A 21,466-nucleotide genomic window follows, 5' to 3' on the forward strand; every position below is an offset into this window, starting at 1 on the left:
GCAATGGAAGATTGTTTTCCAGGCGTCGACATCAATGGATGTTTTTTCCATTTGGCACAAAATATGAAGAAACAAGTGGCTGCTATGGGATATACGAGAGAGTATAATGCTGATCCACAATTCGCTTTAAATTGCAGAATGTTGACAGCATTAGCATTTGTTCCTATCGAACATTTAGATGATGCCTTTGCCGTTCTAGCGGAAGCTCTACCTGCTGAACACCAACCACTTGTAGACTGGTTTGAAGACTACTATATTGGACGTATGAACAGAAGAGGAAATGGCAGAAGACCAAGTTTATTTCCCCAAAGGATGTGGAACCTCTACCAGAGAACTCTGGATGGAGAAGACCGGACAAATAATCACGCTGAGGCCGCCCATAGAAGACTCAAGATGGAATTGGGAGCAGATCATCCAACCATATGGAAATTTATAGATGGCCTGCGTCAGGTGCAGAAAGGTCGAGATGTCTATTTCGAGCAACTTGTGGCAGGTAATCTCCCACCATTGAAATTAAGAAAATACAGAGACGCAGATGATCGCATTTCACGGCTTGTGGGAAATTTTGATGCAAACGGGGATGTTTTAGAATTTTTAAGAGGACTAGCACATAATTATAATATGTAAGTAGGTACTTTATTTTAATTAATATTTCGTGAATAAGTTTTGTAGGTTAAATATAAATGTCTTGTATGTAAGTATAAATGTTTCAGAATTTTTAATTGGACTAGCACATATCTAATTATAACATGTAAATACTTTATTTTAATTAATATTTCGTGAATAAGTTTTGTAGGTTAAATATAAATGTTTTGTATGTAAATATAAATGTTTCAGGATTTTTAATTGGACTAGCACATATCTAATTATAACATGTAAATAATAACTAAAATAAAATATTCATTTTTCCAAAATCTTGTTTATTCATTTATTTATATATAATATCTACAGCTAGAAGCCAATTACAGATATTACATTAACTATGAGCTAAATAACAAGCACACACACATAAGTATAAAATTGACATATACAAATCTACCATTAATATTAAAATTTTGTGATCAATGGACTCCAATGTATCTATTTAAATAACTATATTAAAAGATTTTTTTCAAAATAATGTCTTACTAATAGACTCCAATGTAGGTATTTAGTCAACTAAAATAAAATCTCTGACGCCGAAATGGCCGACGCCGAAACGGCCTACGCCGAAACGGCTCTACGCCCAAACGGCCACGCCGAAATGGCCACGCCGAAACGGCGACGCCGAAATGTCCTAGACCCCAAATATGTGGTGGATTCGATAAACATTGAAAATATCTCGATAAACACTGGCTTATCGAACAAGTCCTAAGAGGTAAAAATGTTTTAAAAACAGTGTGTTTAACTAATGGTGCCACAATAAAAATTAAATTGGAACGTACACAAAAGTTTGGGGGGTTTAAGGTTTAAGGGAACAAAACCCCCATAAATTTTTTATGGGGTACACAAATTTTACTTTAATTTTTATTTAAGATGCCGCTGCCATAAGAATACCACATGTCTATTTTCAATAAAAAATCTCTAAGAGTTTTCGATATATGAAAAAAAATCGATTTTCATTTTGTAACTTCAAAGGGCTGTAACTTTTTTTGTGTGCACTATTGTATATAGGTAAGTAAGGTTCAACCAACCTATTTTCGACTCCAGAATCTGTGGTATAATTTATGACCAATCTTTTCGGGACACCCTGTATAACAGGACTAAAATACATTGAATATTGTATTACAAAGGTAAAATAAAAACCTAAACATTATAGAGATCCACAAGCAAGAATTTCCTGTAGCTGGCTGTATACCATTAATTACAAATAAAATTTAATATAAAATGTTTGTCCTGGTAAAAGGTATATTAGTTTATAAAGCCCCTATAGGGCCACAAACATAGAAACAAAACGTTTTCGCTCTGTAACAAGAGCATCATCAGTGTTACAAGAACATGGTGAGCTACCCAAAAATACAAAGGTTGAAACCTTCTAAAAATTGACTAAAAGTCTTATATAAATATAAACATCGTAAAATCCAAAGGATGGATAAAATTCCTATGGATGTGACCTCTTATAATATAATGACCTAATTAATTAACCCACTTACCACGTGTGGGAGTCATATGTTGCCCTAAAGCCACATCCATAGGAATTTTATCCATCCTTTGGATTTTACGATGTTTATATTTATATGAGACTTTTAGTCTATTTTTAAAAGGTTTCAACCTTTGTATTTTTGGGTGGCTCACCATGTTCTTGTAACACTGATGATGCTCTGGTTACAGAGCGAAAACGTTTTGTTTCTATATTTGTAGCCCTATAGGGACTTTCTAAACTAATATACCTTTTACCAGGACAAACATTTTTTATTAAATTTTACTTTAAACATTATAGAGCTTTCAAGCTGTACCTATTTCTGTTTTTATAAAGAAAAATTAAACGTTTATAAACTTAGCACATACGGACAATTTGCTCCATACCAAGAACAAAAGGTTACACAATTTATTTACAAAAAGTTACATATTAAAGTTATAGTACTTCAACGAAAATTTACTTAAAATAATAAGGAACATATTAGTCCAAGTAATGAAGCTTAAAATAGGACAAAACCTCGCAATTTTTACAGAATGGATCGATTTGCTTGAAAATTTGAGAATAAGTAGTGGATAGTCCAAGGATCAAAATCTATATGATGCCGAAAGGTGCTTTTACCATGGGGGTGGTTGCCAGCCCATCTCAGCTGTGGATATATTTTATTATATTTTGACCGCAAAAGTTGGTAAAAACATTCATTCTAAGCAAAAAACGTTCTATACATTTTTTTGGTAAAATTAATAGTTTTCGATTTATTCGGCAAAACAACTCCAAAAGTTTTCGTTTTATCAAAACAACTTTACTTAACAAAAATGTACCTTTTAAAAAAATAAACAAAACTTTTTGTTTATTTTTTAAAACAAAATGGTTTTTTAAATTTTCTTTAAGACCAATAGTAATCGAGCTACACTTTATTATATGTTAGCTCTTCTTCATCAAATGCTAAATATTGTAGTTTCATTAAGTCAAAAGACGGGAAAACTATGCATTTTTCGAGGCTAACTTGTTGAAACTAATTTAAAGTATTTAAAAATATCTATCTCTAGAAATAAAAAAAAGTCTCGAGCTCAAAAATTGAGTGACTTATAATGAAAAGAATATCAGTCCCTATTTTTTTCAGCGAAAAAGTGATAGAAAGCGACCTCCTAATCACCAACCTAATTTAAATTTGGTAATTGACATTATTTGGTGTTCTATATTTATATATTATTAATAGGTTCTAGAAGTTTGACCGGCTTAGAATGATTAGTTTAAAAAAAAAAACGGAGTTATATGCGAATAACGAATTTTTGAAGTTTGGAAAAAAATGACTTTTTCTTCAGAACAGAAAGATTAGCATCAGAGATATGAAAAAATGTTTAAATATGAAATTATAGCCTATCTAATTCACAAGAACATGGTTTGCAAAAATTTTTTCTACGGTAAAAATTGGGTGAGTTATTGACAATTAAAACTTGTAATAACATGCAAAAACCACCTTTACCAACCTTTTCAAAGTCACGAAGAGGATTATAAAAATATTAAATATTAATAGGCTTATAGGTCTTCTAAAAACCTACAAAATTCTTTTTTACCAAACTTTCTAAGATAAAAATAAAAAAGTTACGGTTAAAAAATCAATATATTTTTTTGAAAAAAAAAGGAGAAATCCAATTAGGAGCATAATAATGTTAGTTAGCGATGTTTTTATTCATTGGCCTTATTCATTCTTCTTTATTTATGTATTATTAATAGATACTAGAAGTTTGACTGGTTTAGAATGATTAGTTTTTAAAAAACTGGAGTTAAAAGTGAATAACGAATTTGTGTAGTTTGGTAAAAAATGCCATTTTCTTCAGAATAGAAAGATTAGCATTAGAGAGAGGAAAAAATGTTCAAATATGAAATTGTAGGTCATTTAATCCTTAAGAACATGGTTTGAAAAAATTTTTTATACGGCAAAAATTGAGTGAATCGTAAATGAGTATTATCGCAAAACATTGATTTTTTCGATATAAAACTAACACTTTCGATAGTGAATAAATCGAAAACCATTAATTTTCTCAAAAAAATGTATAGATAATTTTTTGCTTGGAATGAATATTTTTATTAACTTTTGTGGTCAAAATATAATAAAAAATTTCGACCCCCGAGATGGGGTGGCAACCACCCCCATGGTAAAAGCGCCTTTCGGCATTATATAGATTTTGATCCTTGAACTATCCACTACTTATTCTCAAATTTTCAAGCAAATCGATCAATTCTATAAAAATTGCGAGGTGAAAAGCTTCGGTTCCTGGACTATATTTTTATGTAATTGAATTAAAGTTCATACCCACAGAATTACATTAGTTTTTGAAAAAGTTGGTTATTTTCTGCTGCTTTACACGTTTTTTTGAAGCCATGTCTTCATCCTTTTTAAAAGCATCACATCACTTGCATAAGTATTTTCTTGACTTTGAACGTAACACAGCAGAGTGTCGAACCATGATACTACGACAACCAGAGATAAAGCCACGCGCATGAATAAGCCTGTCTCTCTCTTCTACGCCTACGTCACTGACCGACAAACGCCAGGCCAAATGTTCGATTTTTAACTTGAGTTTGTTATTTTCATGCAGTTTGCGAAAGTTTTCGGAAAGCATAAAGCTATATTTTCGGGATAACATTCTTAAATATAATTAGAAATAGTCATTACTGCCCTTTCAGCATGGTATTATTGTTAGTATTAAATCTTTGCGACTACTCTTTCTAGATTTAAAAAAAGATTTCAACATCAATTATATAACAACATATAATTTAAATCAAGATTGCTTAGAAGAACTATTCTCAGTAATACGTGCGATTGGAGGTTTACATGATCATCCGTCTCCATTGCAATTTAAATACCGTCTTCGTAATTTTATTATGGGTCGGAACGATGAAGTTATTTCACTCTCAGCTAATGTAAGTAACCTACCAGAAACAACAAACTGTCGCTTCAAAACATGAAAGCAGGAAGCTCTTTGAATCTTGATTGTTAAAACAATGACGTAGTAGATTCAGTGATGATAACCGAACCACTCTTTAGTCAATTAAATCTTCCAGTAACTTCAGAAAATGAAAACCATCAAACAGATTTTGAAATGGAAGAGTTGTATCATGATCCATCCATCCATCCAATGGCACTACAGCCCAAATCGAGCCTTGGCCTCCTTCAATAAGCTTCTCCAATCATTTCGATTTACCGCTGTTCTTTTCCATGAACGCGTTCCCAGGAAATTCCTGGCATCCTCATCGACTTCGTCTTCCCATCTCTTTTTAGGTCTTCCAACAGGTCTTCTTCCCTGCATTCTTGCATTCAGCAATTTTCTGGGGATTCTATTCTCATGCATGCGGACCACGTGCCCTGCCCAACGTAATCTTTGCAGTTTAGTGTGTTGTGCTAGAGTTGGTTCGCTATATTGCTCGTATATTTCTCTATTATACCTAATTCGCCAGTTGTTATTTTCACTTATTGGGCCCAGTATCCTACGTAATACTTTTCTTTCAAACACATCTAATGCATTGGCAGATTTCTGTGTCACCACCCATGTTTCGCAGCCATAACTTACTATGGGCCTGATTATTGTTTTATATACCCGGAGTTTCGTTTTCCGGTGTACGTCTCGCGATTTGAATATGTGGCCCATCGCGAAATAGGCTTTATTCCTAGGTACGTGAATCTATTCACATGTTCTATATCGTCAATAAAGTGTTGTTGCGCCGGTCTATTTGATCTGGTTTGTATGAGTAGTTTTTTTTTATTTGTGTTTATTGCTAGCCCTACTGCTTCTGCACTTTGTTTCAACTCAACGTAGGTTTTTTCCGCTGCATTCATTGTTCTGCTCATTATGTTTATATCATCCGCGTATGCTGCTAATTGGGTAGATTTGGTTGTAAGTTGTATCATGATGGACTAGAAAATTTAGCTGGTTTCATAGCTTTCAAGCTACGACATGAAGAGAGTTTGGGCAGTTCTACAAATAGTAACACTTCTTCCTCGTGGGTAAATCATCTCTAAGAAGGGGGTTTAGTGAAGCCTTCAGAAATATTACTTACGAACTGTCGTGAACTAGAAAATATTTTTTGCCAATTCAATGGGGACACTATTAAAGTTGGCATCAAAAATTATCAAAAATCTTTATTGGAAAGATCAGTTCATGTTAAAATATCTGGTGATGTGAAAAAACTATTTTTTAGATGTCGGATGTATTTTCGAATGCGAGTTTTGAACCAAAAGTTGAAAGAAAAGTCTAAAATACAAAAAAAAATTGTAAAAATCGTTTAGTAAAATGAATCAGAGGTACTATTGTTTTTTTTGTTTTTGTTTTGTTTTTTTGTTGTTTTTTTTTGTTTTGTTTTTTTTTTGGGCCGAAGGATGTGCTATTTTACTAGTCAGCGTAAAGCTGAGCGGGAAAAGAACTAATCTCAGGGGATGAGTTTTGCTTGGAGAGTCTTAGGACTTTGCACCTACAAACCATCCCAAGACCGTTGGGTACTCCCAACATTGATTGGAGGTGTGTAATCTTTGATTGCACCCTTCTCGTGGTGGCCCTGTTGAAACTTAACTTAGCGGATCTAGACTACATAGATAGTCGATAAACAATCCCTGCGGTAATATGCAGATAGATAAGGTTATACCTGGAGAATAGGATAATAATATCAACTCTAGTTAAAGCAACCATCAAAGCAAGAGTAGGTGGAGGATGTCCACAAGGAAGAGTTCAAAAATCTCTCCACAGAAGATTTTTTTTGTCTAGGATACATTGACGATATATCAATCGTCATCAGGGGCACGTTTGCCCAGCTGGTGTCTGGAAGAATGTAAGCAGCCCCAAATACAGTTGACGACCGGTGTAAATAAGAGAGACTGATAGTCAATGTTCAGAAATCAAATCGCCAACTGCACCCAAAGGACAGCACTAGAAGGCTTAAAACTACCGGTGCTGGGAGGAGCAGAGGTTTCACTTGCCAAAAAAACAAAATACCTTGGGGTTTATACTGATCATACGCTGAAATGGAATACTCACATCCTGAAAACCACTCAGAAAGCTACTATGTCCTTGGGCAAATGTAGAAGAATGTGCGGTGAGAATTGGGGCTTATTGGACCTTTTAAAAAGTTAGCAGTGGAATAGGCTAAACGGCCACCTCTTTAAATCCATCTAATTCTATCTACTTAATTTTGTTTTTGTAATTTTAATACTTTTTTGAAACTTTAGTTTTTTTATTATTTGTTAATAAACCATCTTTTATTTGACTCGGTTTATTTAAAGTTTTCTGCATGTCAAGAAACCTCTTAAATTTTTGCATTGAAAAACTGTTACGTTTTTTAGTACAGTACCTACATAATATAATGTATTATTTTACTGGTGTGATTATAATAATTCATCAAAGTATAAATTAAACAGTGTAACAGAACAGAAGAACGGCAATTTCAATTATTTAATAACACGAGAATGTATAAAACCGTATAAAACTCTATGCTTTCCCATAAGTCTCCGTACAAGTTTGTCGGGCGCTGACGTCATGCGCGCACCGGTTAAAAGTTGTTCTCGAAGTGGCTTTATCTCTGGTTGTCGTAGTATCTATCATGCGTCGAACGATTTGAATGCTTCGAAGTGGCTCATTACGACCGGATGTTTGTAAGTGCTTTCATTCCCTTCGTTGCCTGAGTTTTTATCAACATTCTTGCACACCTGGTTCAATATATCGCCGTCTGTTAATTCGTTCTGTTCGTCTGCACTCAACCACTTAAGAAGACGTTAACATAATCTTCGTTCACTTTTTCACATCTCGGCAGGTTCTTTACCAGTTCAACAATCTCTTCTTCGTTGGAAGTTTCATTGGTACCTACTTCTGGTTTCTCTCCCGTCCATTCATCAGATGCTTTGTGGTCTAACAGCTTCCTCCACGACCTTACCATTGTTACTAGCAGGGGCGGTTTCTCCATTGGTTCACTTGTGCAGTGAACACCCAATAAAAGTTCGTTAAAATACAGTTTTTTTAAATCTCATAAATATTATAATATTATGAAAATATTTTTTTTAATCTCATAGAATCATTAAAATATAACTTTATTTATTAATCATATTTACCTGCTCTACGCCGTTGGATGCACGTGGCAAGTACAGATACAATGCTCTGGTGCAGAATTCAAATTGAACCAGCCAGTACTAACCTAACCCTGTAGTTAGAAAGAGAAATCTTAAAATCCGTGAAATAGCATTTCGCCTATTTAAAACAGTGAGGATTTGTGCAGTGCACACAGAGACCAGTGGAGGACCGTTTCGGTTCACAGTTTGGAATTTTCTGCTGTGGGATTTAGTTAAATACGGTTAAATCTTAAATACAATATTAATAGTTTTATGACGGAGCCTTATTCATTGGAATTTATAAAAGAAAATGCAAATAGTTTCGAAAATCGACTTTTTATAAAAAATAATGGTTCACCTCGGCCGGGGATACAAGAATGTGCTATAAAAAATAAAAAGTTTCAACGTTGCTTTAAAGTTGAAAAATTAAAAAAAAAACTTCGTGCTTGTGTGGGTGTGATAAACTACATTCTTTGTTTTGCTTTTCACGTTTAGTATTTTCAAAGAATGAAACTATTTCTTCAGATTGGACAAAAACGGGCGTTTCGGATTTATTTCATTTATCAACAAAAATTAAAAAACACGGATCTCCCCAAATTCATTTAAAAAATGAATTGCAACTCTCAGATATTCGCAATATTGATGTTCGCCAATTATTAGATTCTGGGTATAGGAAAAAACGCGCCTTGCATTTTACCTCAATGGCGGGTATTTTACCATTATTTAATCAAAATTAGTTACAGATTTTATGTATACCTACCATACATAAATAATAAAAAATGATTAATTTTCCACGACATTTAAACAGGCGAAGCACTCACTATTGATAATTTTTTAACGCACGCCTATGCAATAAATAAATATATAATTTGGTGAGAAGCAGGAAAGTTTAATAGTTTTACTAATCCGCTTAGGTCCCACTGGGGTTTTTCCCCAAAATTTTTTCACCTGTGCCGCAATTGCCCGCGGTTTTTATTCACCGTTTCTATAATTACATTCCTTAATTGAACACCCTTTTTAAAGTACCACGAGCCACCACTGGTTATTGGTGTACCATCTCATCCCATGCTTTGGCCACCCACGTCACCACATCCAAAATGTCCACTTGTTTTAGAGACTCTGTAACGTTTTCTCACTCATCAATTCCAGCAATTAACATCGTCAATAACTTTCGTCGATAGGCACGTTTTATAGATTTTATAACACCTTGTTCCATAGGCTGACAGACAGACGTCACATTTTTGGGCAACAAAAGAAACTTTATTTCGCATTTTTTAGTTCTTCTGGGTCGGGATGAGAGGGTGCGTTATCTAAGAGTAGGACTGCTTTCTCGGTAGATCCGGACGGTAGAACCGTTCGGATATGGGGAGGTCCGGATATGGCAAAGTTATACTTTATTTATTTTTTATTTTTTTTTCAGATACTAACAATCATCACGGCTATGTCCTGCGATAACGCTGAAAAAGGAGCAATACGTCTAGCAAAACTGTGTAGCATAATGCAGGCCGATGTTAAGGATCCAATTTTGATTGAAGAACTTAACGAGCTATCTAAATTTATAATAGAACTAAGGCCTAAGTTTACCGTTTATGGATTTTTCGACGTAAACCAACAAACTATACCAGTATTTATATCGGCTCTTACTACATATCTGATCATTTTGATTCAGTTTAAAGTGCAGAAATAATGTAGATATTTTGTAAATTTGTTTTAGTGAATATGCATTTATACTAATGTAGAACAATATAAGGTATATCTCTAGAAAGTATGCAATTTTTTTACAGTCTTTTACGATTCAGCAACTCGTCAGCAGAGGACCGAACGCGCATCAATACCAACGTAATCCCACTAAGTTCCACTTCCACTCCGATAGATTCAAAAAGGGCCGCCAAGAGTGTATTTAAAAAGAGAACCTAGGGTCATAAAATTAGTTCCACTCGGTGTACTGAACTGAAAAGGAACTCAACTTGGTCGCCAGCAGTTATGCGACGGATTAAGTTAGATTCTGTCGGGGCAGAGAAACTCTGTATTGAAGAGATTCTTCGCCGGCAAATGTGTAACCGCAATGAGCGGTTGCTGCCATCTTCAATTCGGAGTTGTTGTATGGGTAGCTGTGTGTCGATGTTTTGATTGTGAGAATATGTGTGATTATACCGGATTGAGGTATAATCGGGGACTACGAGTCTGTGTGTAGTTATTTATATATTGATTCCGTGATTGTATTTTACAGATGCACGCTAAGGGGGCTTTTTTCGGGAGCGGAAAAATAGGTCGACAATAGAAGCCATATTCATAGCCAGACAAATTGCTGAGAAAGCACTGGAATAGAATAAACCTGCATTTATGTGCTTTATAGATCTGACTAAGGCTTTCGATTGTGTAAGTTTGGAAGATGTGCTAAGATTGCTAAAGGAGAAAAATCAGCCCAACAAGATGATAAGGATAATTAAAGACATTAATACGAAGAACAAAACGGGAAGTAGAAATCAACTCGGGAATCAGACAAGGGGATAGCTTGAGCCCATTACTTTTTAATTTAGTCATGGACAAAATCATAGAAAACATTAAAGGTACTGGAAAAGGATATAAGGTGACGGAAAAACAAATAAAAATCCTCTTTTTAACTATTTAGAATGGGAAATAAGCCACAATATTATTAAAAAATGATTTTTATTAACGTTTCGACGCCCAAATCGGGTGCCGTTGTCAAAATACAAAATACTGTATTTTGTATTTTGACAACGGCACCCGATTTGGGCGTCGAAACGTTAATAAAAAATCATTTTTTAATAATATTGTGGCTTATTTCCCATTCTAAATAGTTAAAATTGTAAAAATGCCACAAGAAAATAGCTTCAGAACAACATTAAAAATCCTCTGTTATGCTGACGACGCAATCTTAATCTCCGATAACGAGGATGAGGATAACCTATAGCGAATGGCACAAACTTTCAATTCAGTGGCGAAGAACTACAACATGAAAATATCAAAAGCCAAGACAAAATCTCTGGTAGTGTCAAGAGAACCCATAAGATGCAAATTAGTAATTAACAACGAACTAATTGAACAAGTCTCGAGATTCCAATATCTGGGAATCGAAATATGTAGTTATGGAGATGTTAAAGAGAGCGTCCGAAAGCAAGCAAATAAAGCCAGTTACGTGTCAGGATGTCTGAGGGATGTCATCTGGAGAAACAAAGATATGAGGCTGGAAGGGAAAGTACGCATACACAAATCATGTGTAAGACCGATCATGACGTACGCGATAGAAACAATATGTGACACAGCAGAAACCAAGAGGATACTGAGAACATCAGAGATGAGAACGCTGAGGTCAATAACTGGGAAAACACTGAGAGACAGAATACCGAACGACAGAATAGTCAAGTCAAGCCAAGTCAAGTCATTTATTCATGTGAATATACAAAAGTGCTTACATACGTCGAAAAATAGTGTACAACTTTTAGTTCATATAGATTAATAAGACATATCTGTAACATACAAGATATAGTACGGTGGGGAAGACAGAGACGACGAGAGTGGAATCAGCATGTGACGAGAATTAGGGATTCATCAAGCCAAGTAGCTTGAATTTTTTCTTAAATACTTGACTTGAAAATTCAAGCTTTTGATAATTTGATATTTGACTTGACTTGATTTACGGACTGAATTACTTGACTTGATATCAAGTAAAAATCAAACTACTTGATATTACTTGGATATTACTTGATAGCGATCCATGAAATGTGAAATGCACACCGAAGGAGACCGAAACGTTAAAATATGGGATTCGGATTTATCGAGGTTCTAGCAAGCAGGCACCCGATTGCTCGATGACAACGACAACGTGCTGTTAGTACAGTAGAAGTGATCAAGGACAAACACTGGCCGTTAAATAATTGTTATGTCTGATTTAAGTAATGTGTCCGTTATGGAATCGGAACCCTTTCAAAGCAGCGGCTCAGAATATATCGTAGATGAAAAAGTGTTAGAATTTGATGACAGTGATAACACCGAAACAGAAGTAGAAAGTGCAGAGTCGGCACCATCAAAGGCGAAACGAGTTAAAGTTAATAAAAGTCTATCTATATCTAATAAAACAAAAAAAATTACGGACTATTTCATAGTCGAGCAAAATCCTAAGAGTAATAAAAATACTGACAAACTAGGCAAATGTACCCTATGTACGGCAAAAAACACAGTTTTGCAAATGAAAAACTGCGGAACATCTTCACTAAGGCGGCATTTGCAAGCTAGACACCCTAGAGTCTACAAAGAACATTTTGGTAGATCTAGCCCAACTAATCTCGAGGCCAATACCTCTACAGGTTCGACTAGCACACTTTCAGTTTCGGTTAGGCTTGAGAAGGTAAAACATTAATTAGATTTTAACTCTGAGGATTTTAACTATAATTATGTAGTCGTTTGTCGTTTGTGTCACAATTAAATAATCTACACGGTGTGCCAAAAATGTCCACATCTTCTTTTTCTTTAATGTTTTTTTTATTTGAAACTTTTTTTATCAAATTTTGAGTACATCTATAAAAGTCTATAGGCTTTAAGCATTCTAGTAAAAATTGTGGTGTAGCATGTGCCATATGCCATATACTTTTTTACAGGGCATTTCAAAAATATAACTTACCTTGCCATTTAAGAGCGGCACTATGGAGGGCTGAGGTAAGGAGAACCATCTCTGTATTAAAAAGTGTCCGTGGAATAGAGGCAAATTAAGATGGCGCCATTGTAGGAATGGTATCAGTTTTTATTCAAGTAGGTAACAGGGAAACAAAAATACTTTGGTTGAATTTCTCCACAATCACAAAGGATATGGTTGCTACCCCCATTTGTGTAAGGAGTGTGAGCATCTGCCGTGTTGGGTTCTAATTCTGTTAAACGTGGACCGTGTAATTATATTTTCTCATCACAAAAATTGTTGCAAAACTTTATTCGCGATTTCAAACGACCGTTGAGGGCGCTGCGAAACCTACAAAGATGGAGGATTGTGAGTAATGCTTACTTCTGTCATTTAGTGTGTGTACCTTTTTGTTTTGTTGGCGAGCTTCGACAAGCACTGTTGGGTGTTATCTTAAAAGTGTTTTGCCTTATTTATAGTGTTTTGAACTAGTACGATCAGTTTATTACTTACGAGATTACTTATTAAGTAGGTTCAGAATTCAGCCACCAGAGAGCGTTTTGACTTTTGCAAAGGCGAATACAATTAAATTTTATAAAATAACTCAACTTGTCACTCTGACATTCTGATGATTCTGTAGGTTATATTTTCATTCTGCATACTTCACTACGTCTACAACTGCTAAGTTCACATCTTCATAGTTCACATTAAACTATTGCTAAGCTAGCGCCACTGTGGTCACATTTTGAACTGTTATTTGCCACTTTTTGACGGACATTTTTTTCAGTTTTTCTCCCATCCATAAGAGATGGTTCTCCTTACCTCTACCCTCCATAAGTGAGACATTATACAAATTATACGTGAGCTTTATTGTAACTTTACTACATTTACTACTATTACAGCATTTTACTAACTCCAGTTTTGTTTATTTAGCAGACCATTAGGAGATCAGAAAATTTCCAACAAGATAAATTTCAAAAACTACTAGTGGCAGTGCCGGTTTAACCTAACTTCGGGCCCTGGGCGCTGAATATTTAGGGGCCCCTTAATTGCTATTCGTTGTCAGATTTTTTTACAAGAAAACACATTCATGTATTTTACTCGCAAAATCCATAAAGAATTTTTAGCAAACAAGAAGAATACCAAACGTAAAAAATATTCCAAAAATTACATTTAAAAATGTATAAAAAAAAACAGAAAGTTACACAAAACAACACATGACAAACAAAAAATATATTCTAAAAAATACATCAATGACAACAATTAGATCACTTTTTTGCTTGACTAGGCATTACCAATCTGTTGCCAGATAATAATATCACAATTCAGTTGCTCCAGGTCTTCATTTTCTATAATACAATCAATACATAGTGATATGCGTCTAGATTTTCTTGACCCAAATTTGGCGTTAAATATATTTTTATTCTTTTTAAAGCCGAAAAAGACAGCTCAACTGAGACATTAGAAGTTGGTATCGTGAAATATACTTGCAGTAAAGGTAAAATATTGGGAAATGTTGCCTTTACAATCTTTACATCCTGGATGGGATGACACCAAATTTTATAAATGTTTGTTCAACTTTTGACATAATGTTATAGAATGGGTAATTTCGTTATACAAGTTCTCTTTGGTTTCATCAACATATTTTTTATATTTCACATATAAAGTATTAATTGACGTCTTGATTGCTTCTTTATCTAGCGTAGAAAATCATATAACAGCTGATGTAACATCTTTGTAGCATATATCCTCGTCTTCGCAAAAAAATATTTTTGGCTTCTAGTTCAATTTCGCTTGACATATTTCTTACGTCTCCAACAAATCCCAAAATAGATGTCATTATTTCTACTCCAATTGACACGTTTAAGTCCACAGTTTCTTCACGTTCACGTATTGCTTTTGCATTAACTCATTCCAAAGTTTTTGTCCAAATCAGTGTCAATAGAACTGTCTCAAAGATTTTATTCAGCAGTGTCTTGGCTTCTTTTTTAATTGTTAATTTTTCGTCTCTGTTATTGCTTATCTGGAAAAAATGGGTTTGATGGACTACTGTAACTAAAGCATTTACAGCGTCAAAAGTTTCTACAAGCTTTGATTTCATTACTTTCAAGAATTCATTGCAAATTTGGTGAGACAGATAGCTAACTGAACCTTTTTATTTATTCGCATTCCGTTGTAAATGCTCAGCTAAGAAGTAGTCAAATTTAGCCTAGTTGGCAACTTAAGTAATTTCCTTTATGATGACTCATTAAATCCTCATTGCATCAACGGAAAGCTAGTCCTTGAGAAGCAAGTCATTTAGTAGTGACAACAATTCTTCTTAGGACGTTTATCCAATAGTCAGCTTCGCATTTTACTTGCTCTTTCAAGCCAGTTTCTATAACTCCAATTAATATTAATGATAATCTTGTCATTAATGTAACCATAGAGTTCAGATGAAATTTACTTTCTTCGTGAGATGTGAGCAAAATATTGAAATGTTTCCAGTGGGTCCATCCAAATTCAGTTAAACTATTTTTTCAAATGAAAATAATTTGCAAGAGCAGGTAACAATAAACAGCTTTAACACTTGCGTCGTATATTAGCCAATCTCTCTTTTCTTTGCCTCCATTGGGTTTTCCTCTATAAAAGTTGCTTTTATTTAATCTTGTATAATAAGCTTTTTCTCCATCTTCAAACATTTTTTTACAATGTTCTAAGGAATCACTTTTTTGTTTAAAAGTTCACAGTTTGTATAAAGTCATCAGTCTTAAAATCAGACCATTTTGAAATCGCAGGTATTTCGTCGTCTTTTTTTTCTGTTTTGGAAAATACGTAGATTATTTAGAGGACTTTACTTTTTTATTAGTAAAAGGAACGGGCCTTACGGGCCCCTCCGGGGCCCGGGCCCCTGGGCGCCCGCCCCAAGCGCCCAGTGCATAAACCGGCACTGACTAGTGGAGTATATAGCACAGAAGTATCTACCTTTCAACTTTTTTGAAGAAGCTATAAGTGAAAAAATGTACAAATACTTAAATCCAAAGGTAACTCTACCTGGTCGTAATCAAATGAAATCTTTGACATTAAAAACATTTGAATCAGCGCAGCAAACAATTAAGACATTTTTGAGGACATGCAATTCAAAAATCTCGTTTACAATCGATGGATGGTCTTCATTTAATATGAAAGGATACTATGGTATTACCGCCCACTTTATCGATAAAAATTGGAAACTTCATTGTATCCTGTTAGATTTTGTGCCAGCATATGGGCAACATACTGGTACCGCTATAGCAAAACTATTTTTCGAAGTATTACAATTTTACGATGTTACAAAATGCAGACAAGGTATTACTACCGACAATACAAATAGTAATTTCACGTTCATCAGAGAACTAAAAACATTTATTTATGACATCGATACAAAAAATATCCACTTTGTATGTTTTGCACACATCTTAAACTTGGGAGCCAGATATTTTATGAAAATCCTTGATTCTGAGCTTGAAGAGGCGGCCAACACTTTGACAGATATATCAGAGGATGATGACGATGACAGAATTGACAGCCAAGTTTCGCCCTCCTCTGTAAGAAAAATCCATTCCCTTGCTAAAAAATTAAAAAACTCTGAACACTTACGTAAGGATTTTGAAAAATTTTGCACCACCTTAAACCTAAAATTTACTATGCCAAAACTTGATGTCATAACAAGGTGGAATTCCACGTTCGACATGTTGAGATGGAGTCTAAATATGCGAAAAGCACTTAATATCCTTTGTGATAATGTAGAAAATCTAAAAACTTTAAAGCCAACCGACACAGAATGGTCGTTAATTGATCGAATTTGCCAGTATCTTAATGTTTTTAAAAGCATTTCCTTAATTTTAGAAGGTGAATCATATGTTACTCTGCCTATGGTAATAATTGGCGTCAATATGATGCTGGATAGACTAGAATCGTGGGCTATGGAACTTGACAATAAACCTGATCGAGACAAAACCGATGAAAAGATCATAAATAGCATTCAAGCGGCAAGGGACAAAATCATTAAACATTATAAGAGAACCAACTGGATGTACTGTGTTGTCTTAATTTTAGACCCTCGACATAAAGTGGAAACATTCTCCAAAACAAATTGGGGAAAAGAGTTGCAGCTAGAAGCAGTTAAATATTTTGAAGATATTTTTAGAGCACAGTATTTTAAGGCTGACTCTCTGCCAATGTCTGAACACTCTGCTGAATCATCTGTTCCAGTAGCACCATCTTCATCTTCAAACCCTAGTTTAGTCGAAAAGTTTGAAATCGATCTACTAAGTTTGTTTAGTAGAAAATCTCTCCATAATGCAGACGCAGACGACGATATGGCCTGGCGTTACGAAATCGACAAATATATTTCTGACCCACGAGCTGACAGTACTGAAAATATTTTAGAATGGTGGAAGAGGCATGGATCCATTTTTCCAAACCTCGCCACAATGGCCAAAGATTTTTTATCAACGCAAGCGTCTTCAGCTCCAGTCGAAAGGCAGTTTTCTAGAGCTGCCCTAACCCTTACCAAACAAAGAAACTGATTAGGCGATAACTTCGTGAGAAGCCTTATGTGTCTGAAATCGTGGATGGCAAATGAAGACATTAAAGATTTATTTTAGATAGTTACACTCCATTTTTGGTGATTTTTTTATTGTTTATTTTATTTTTTGTTGTTTTATTACCAGAATTCAGAATATTTCGTTTTGTTATTTTATTTGTTATATTATGCAACTTACATTTTTTAAGTTTTTAATTTTTATAGATGGTTTTTAAATAAAAGGATACATCCGTATATTTTTATTGTTATTGCGTTTTGGCAGTTTTTTTCAAGAAAAATCAAGTAGTCTTGATGGACGTCTTGAGTTTGTCAAGTAATTGATGTGTAACTACTTGACTTGACTTGAATTTCAAAAAATAATACTTGTCTTGAGCTTGTCTTGATTTCAAGTCAAGTCAAGTCAAGTAGTTTGAAAATCAAGTCAAGTCGTGAATCTCTAACGAGAATGGACAGCGAGAGAATTGCCCGTATAGCCAGGGATTCGAAGCCAACAGGCAAGGGACCAATAGGAAGGCCCTTTAAAAGGTGGCGAGATAGCTGGCAGTCAACAACACAGCTACGAATACAAGCTCAAAATCGGTAAGAACAGGCCAAGAGGCCTATTATAAGAAGAAGAAGAAGAAGAAGAAGAAGAAGGGGAGGGAAGACAGAATATTATTTTATTTTATTATTTTAATTTTACTCTCTATATAAATATTCATAATATATTTATTTATTTTAAATCTGTGTTTTATTGAATCTGTTGCTCAAAAAGAACTACCCGTTACAACAGTTTGATTTAACCACTATTATCAAACGTCACCAATACATTGTTTTAATTTCCACCTCGAAAGATGTACAAGTGGAAGTCCCTTCAATAACAGAACCGGGAAAATTATTAGAAATTAAATAGACATTTTAGTAAATAGAAGATTCCAAAACAGCTTTTTCATACCTCTTAAGACTTATCTGGTAGAAGACTTGGTGACGGACCTCGTTCTACTAGTGGGAATATTCCGAATCAAACTTAAAAGAGCGTCGAAACTTTAATAAAATCATTTTTTTTTAGTAAAATTGTGGCTTATTTCCCATCAAAACTATGTAGTTAATTCTAAAATTTTAGTTGAAAATTAAAGATTTTGTTGGAAAAACCCGCATTTTCCGGGGAAAATTTTTGTCGAAGCAAATCTGGAAAAACACGTCTCTATGCAGAATTTAATTACGGTGAATTTTTATTTGGGTGTTTTTGGTGTAAAGTTAAAATCTTTGGAGTTATAGAGAAAAATTGAAAAAAACACGATTTTCGGGCGCCATTTTGTTTATAAAAAAATAGCACACTATCTGCGGACTTTGCATACCTATATTATTAATACAGGGTGTTTCATTAATAATTGTCCATATAGTAACTGGAGAAACCTTAGCACAAAATACGAAGATTTAACCTAAAACACTTACATAAAATGTGGTTCCTTATTAAGTTACAGGGTGTTTTATCTAAAAACTTAAAAACTATTTGTGCTCAGCATTTTTAAATTATTCGACGTATCCTTTTCATACTTCGCAGAAAGTGCGACTACTAGACACCCTACTAAATTATGATAAACAAACGTTTCTAGCTACTACCAGAGGCGTACGACAGGGGATGGTGAATGGTTGACCCTTCTTAAACTCTACGCCACTAGAGGAATTACTATTTTAGTGCCACTTTTAGATTCTCCAATACGTTTTACGTAAATAATATACTTTTCATTGGTAACGATAAAGTCATTAGTTTTCGAGATATTTGAAGTTAAATATGAAACGGCACAGTTATTTTGATTAATTTATGATATGGTTCAATTGATTAAAATTTAAAAATTATTTGTACCCAGTACTTTAAAACTATTTGGCGTATCCTTATCATACTTGGCAGAAAGTGTAGGTACTGTACACCCTATTAAATTAAGATAAATTAACGTTTCTAGCTAATACCAGAGGCGTACGACAGGGGATAGTGGCTGGTTGACCCTTCCCAAATTCTACGTCACTGACGAAATTGCTATTTTAGTGTAATTTTTTGATTTTGCAATACTTTTTATGTAAATATTATACACTTCATTCGTAACGACACAATGATTAGTTTTCGAGATATTTGAAATTAAAAATGAAGCGACACAATACATTAATCAAAATAACCATGTCGTTTCATTTTTAACTTCAAAGATCTCGAAAACTAATGACTTTATCGTTACAAATGAAGAGTATATTATTTTCATAGAAAGTATTGGAGAATCCAAAAATTGAACTAAAATAGCAATTTCGCTAGTGGCGTAGAATTTGCAAAGGGTCAACCATTCACTTTCTCCCGTCGTACGCGTTTGGTAATAGCCAGAAACCTTTGTTTAACATAATTTAGTAGTTTGTATAGTACCTATACTACCTGCCAAGTATGAAAAGGATACGTTGAATAGTTTTAAAACGCTGAACAAAAATAGTTTTTAAATTTTTAGATAAAACACCCTGTAACTCAGTAAGGAACCACATTTAATTTAAGTGTTTTAGGTTAAATCTTCGTATTTTGTGCTAAGGCTTCTCCAGTTATTATATGGACAATTATTAATGAAACACCCTGTATATACAATCATAAGATTCGATTCCAGCAATTTTATTGTTGTCAATAACTTTTCCTTGTATTTTGCTAATTAGCCCAGAGTTGTAGATAGACAAAATTTTGTAAACTTTCTTTGAGAATTATTCCTATTGATCTATATTGTGGACCTAACTTAATTAACATGTTTAATTAATTATAACGTATAACAGTTTTTCCTTTGTATTATACTAATAAGAAAATTGTAATCAATAAATTCATCCCATTCATTATATTAACTGTTAGACTAAGTAACCCCCCAGTAGTGTTAAAACTTCATTTATTTTCATAATTGCTTACGATGTACAACAACTACAAGCATACAGAATGTGATATTTATTATTTCAAAATAATTTATAAAATAGCAGTATATTGCGGAGTGTTCCCATGGAGCTTTGAGTTTAAGTATTTGGGAAATTTCTTACAGCTAATATTTAATATTATTCTTGTTCCGTATAACATTGTTGCTATAACAGTATTAAATTCGTCATTGAGTGCCCCAAGTATATCGACAGAGTGTATTCTCATAATAATAGCTGCTTGTCAATATGCACTATTTACTGCATCGGTAATTTATACGCTGGTTTTCAAAAGAAAGGATTGGAAATTAATATTTGATAAACTTAGCATTGTAAAAATACCCATTCAAAAGCAAGTTTTTTTAAGATCCCGTCAATATATTCTATTAGCAATGTGTTGTATGGTTATACTGTATTCTGATATTATGTATCAAACTGATTTAAAACGAACTATCTTACGAAAATACTTTGTTATAATTTACTTCCAATTAATAGCAGCAACAGCTTGTTTCGAGGAACTAATTAATGTCATATGTCAAAGGCAAAAAAACTTATCTGGCCAAATAAAGTTATTGTTTATAGAAAAAAGAGAGAATATTTATACTAACATTAGAAAAATTAAACATGAATACACAGATCTGTTTTTGATTGCAGAGAGTACAAACTCAATATTTCAGATAGGTTTTTTAAATGTATTGAGTCTTATATTTTTTGAGTGTATTTGTGATTTAAATATATTCCTGTCCAATATATTGCAAAGTGAATACCTATTTAACAGCAAGCATGTGCCGCGATCTATCATGTATACAGGGATATTCAGCGTAAGTATATTTGCAGTGGCGGCTGGTCAGAGGACGCAAGGGAGGCTTAGCCTCCCCATAAATTTTTTACACACGCTACACTGTTTTGTTTACTTTGCTATTTTGCTTCGCGTTAGAGATATCGCAAAAAGTTATTTGAACAAGTCGTTCCAAATAATATTCTAACCCCACATACCAAATTTCAGCACAAAATTCGCACTTTTAGTTTTTTCATTATTTGTAGTCGGGATCCTAAAATCGCAGAGGAGGCTGCTGGCCGGAAAATCTCACTTGCTAATGCTCCGCGTAGCCCAACAGTGTTTAAGGATGGTTTAAGGCTTAACGAGAC

At 34.0% G+C, this 21,466-nt stretch overlaps 1 protein-coding gene across 1 annotated transcript; it reads left to right on the forward strand.

Annotated features, from left to right (window-relative positions):
* Positions 1-9,617: 9,617 nt before the first annotated feature.
* On the forward strand, positions 9,618-9,946 carry LOC126883311 (gustatory receptor 68a-like). The gene has a single exon (XM_050648692.1). It carries the CDS (start codon positions 9,655-9,657, stop codon positions 9,898-9,900), a length of 246 nt encoding a protein of 81 aa, XP_050504649.1. The 5' UTR covers positions 9,618-9,654; the 3' UTR covers positions 9,901-9,946.
* The last annotated feature ends 11,520 nt before the right edge of the window (positions 9,947-21,466 follow it).

The sequence above is a fragment of the Diabrotica virgifera genome, chromosome 4, assembly GCF_917563875.1.
Source record: "Diabrotica virgifera virgifera chromosome 4, PGI_DIABVI_V3a".
Taxonomy (NCBI): domain Eukaryota; kingdom Metazoa; phylum Arthropoda; class Insecta; order Coleoptera; family Chrysomelidae; genus Diabrotica; species Diabrotica virgifera.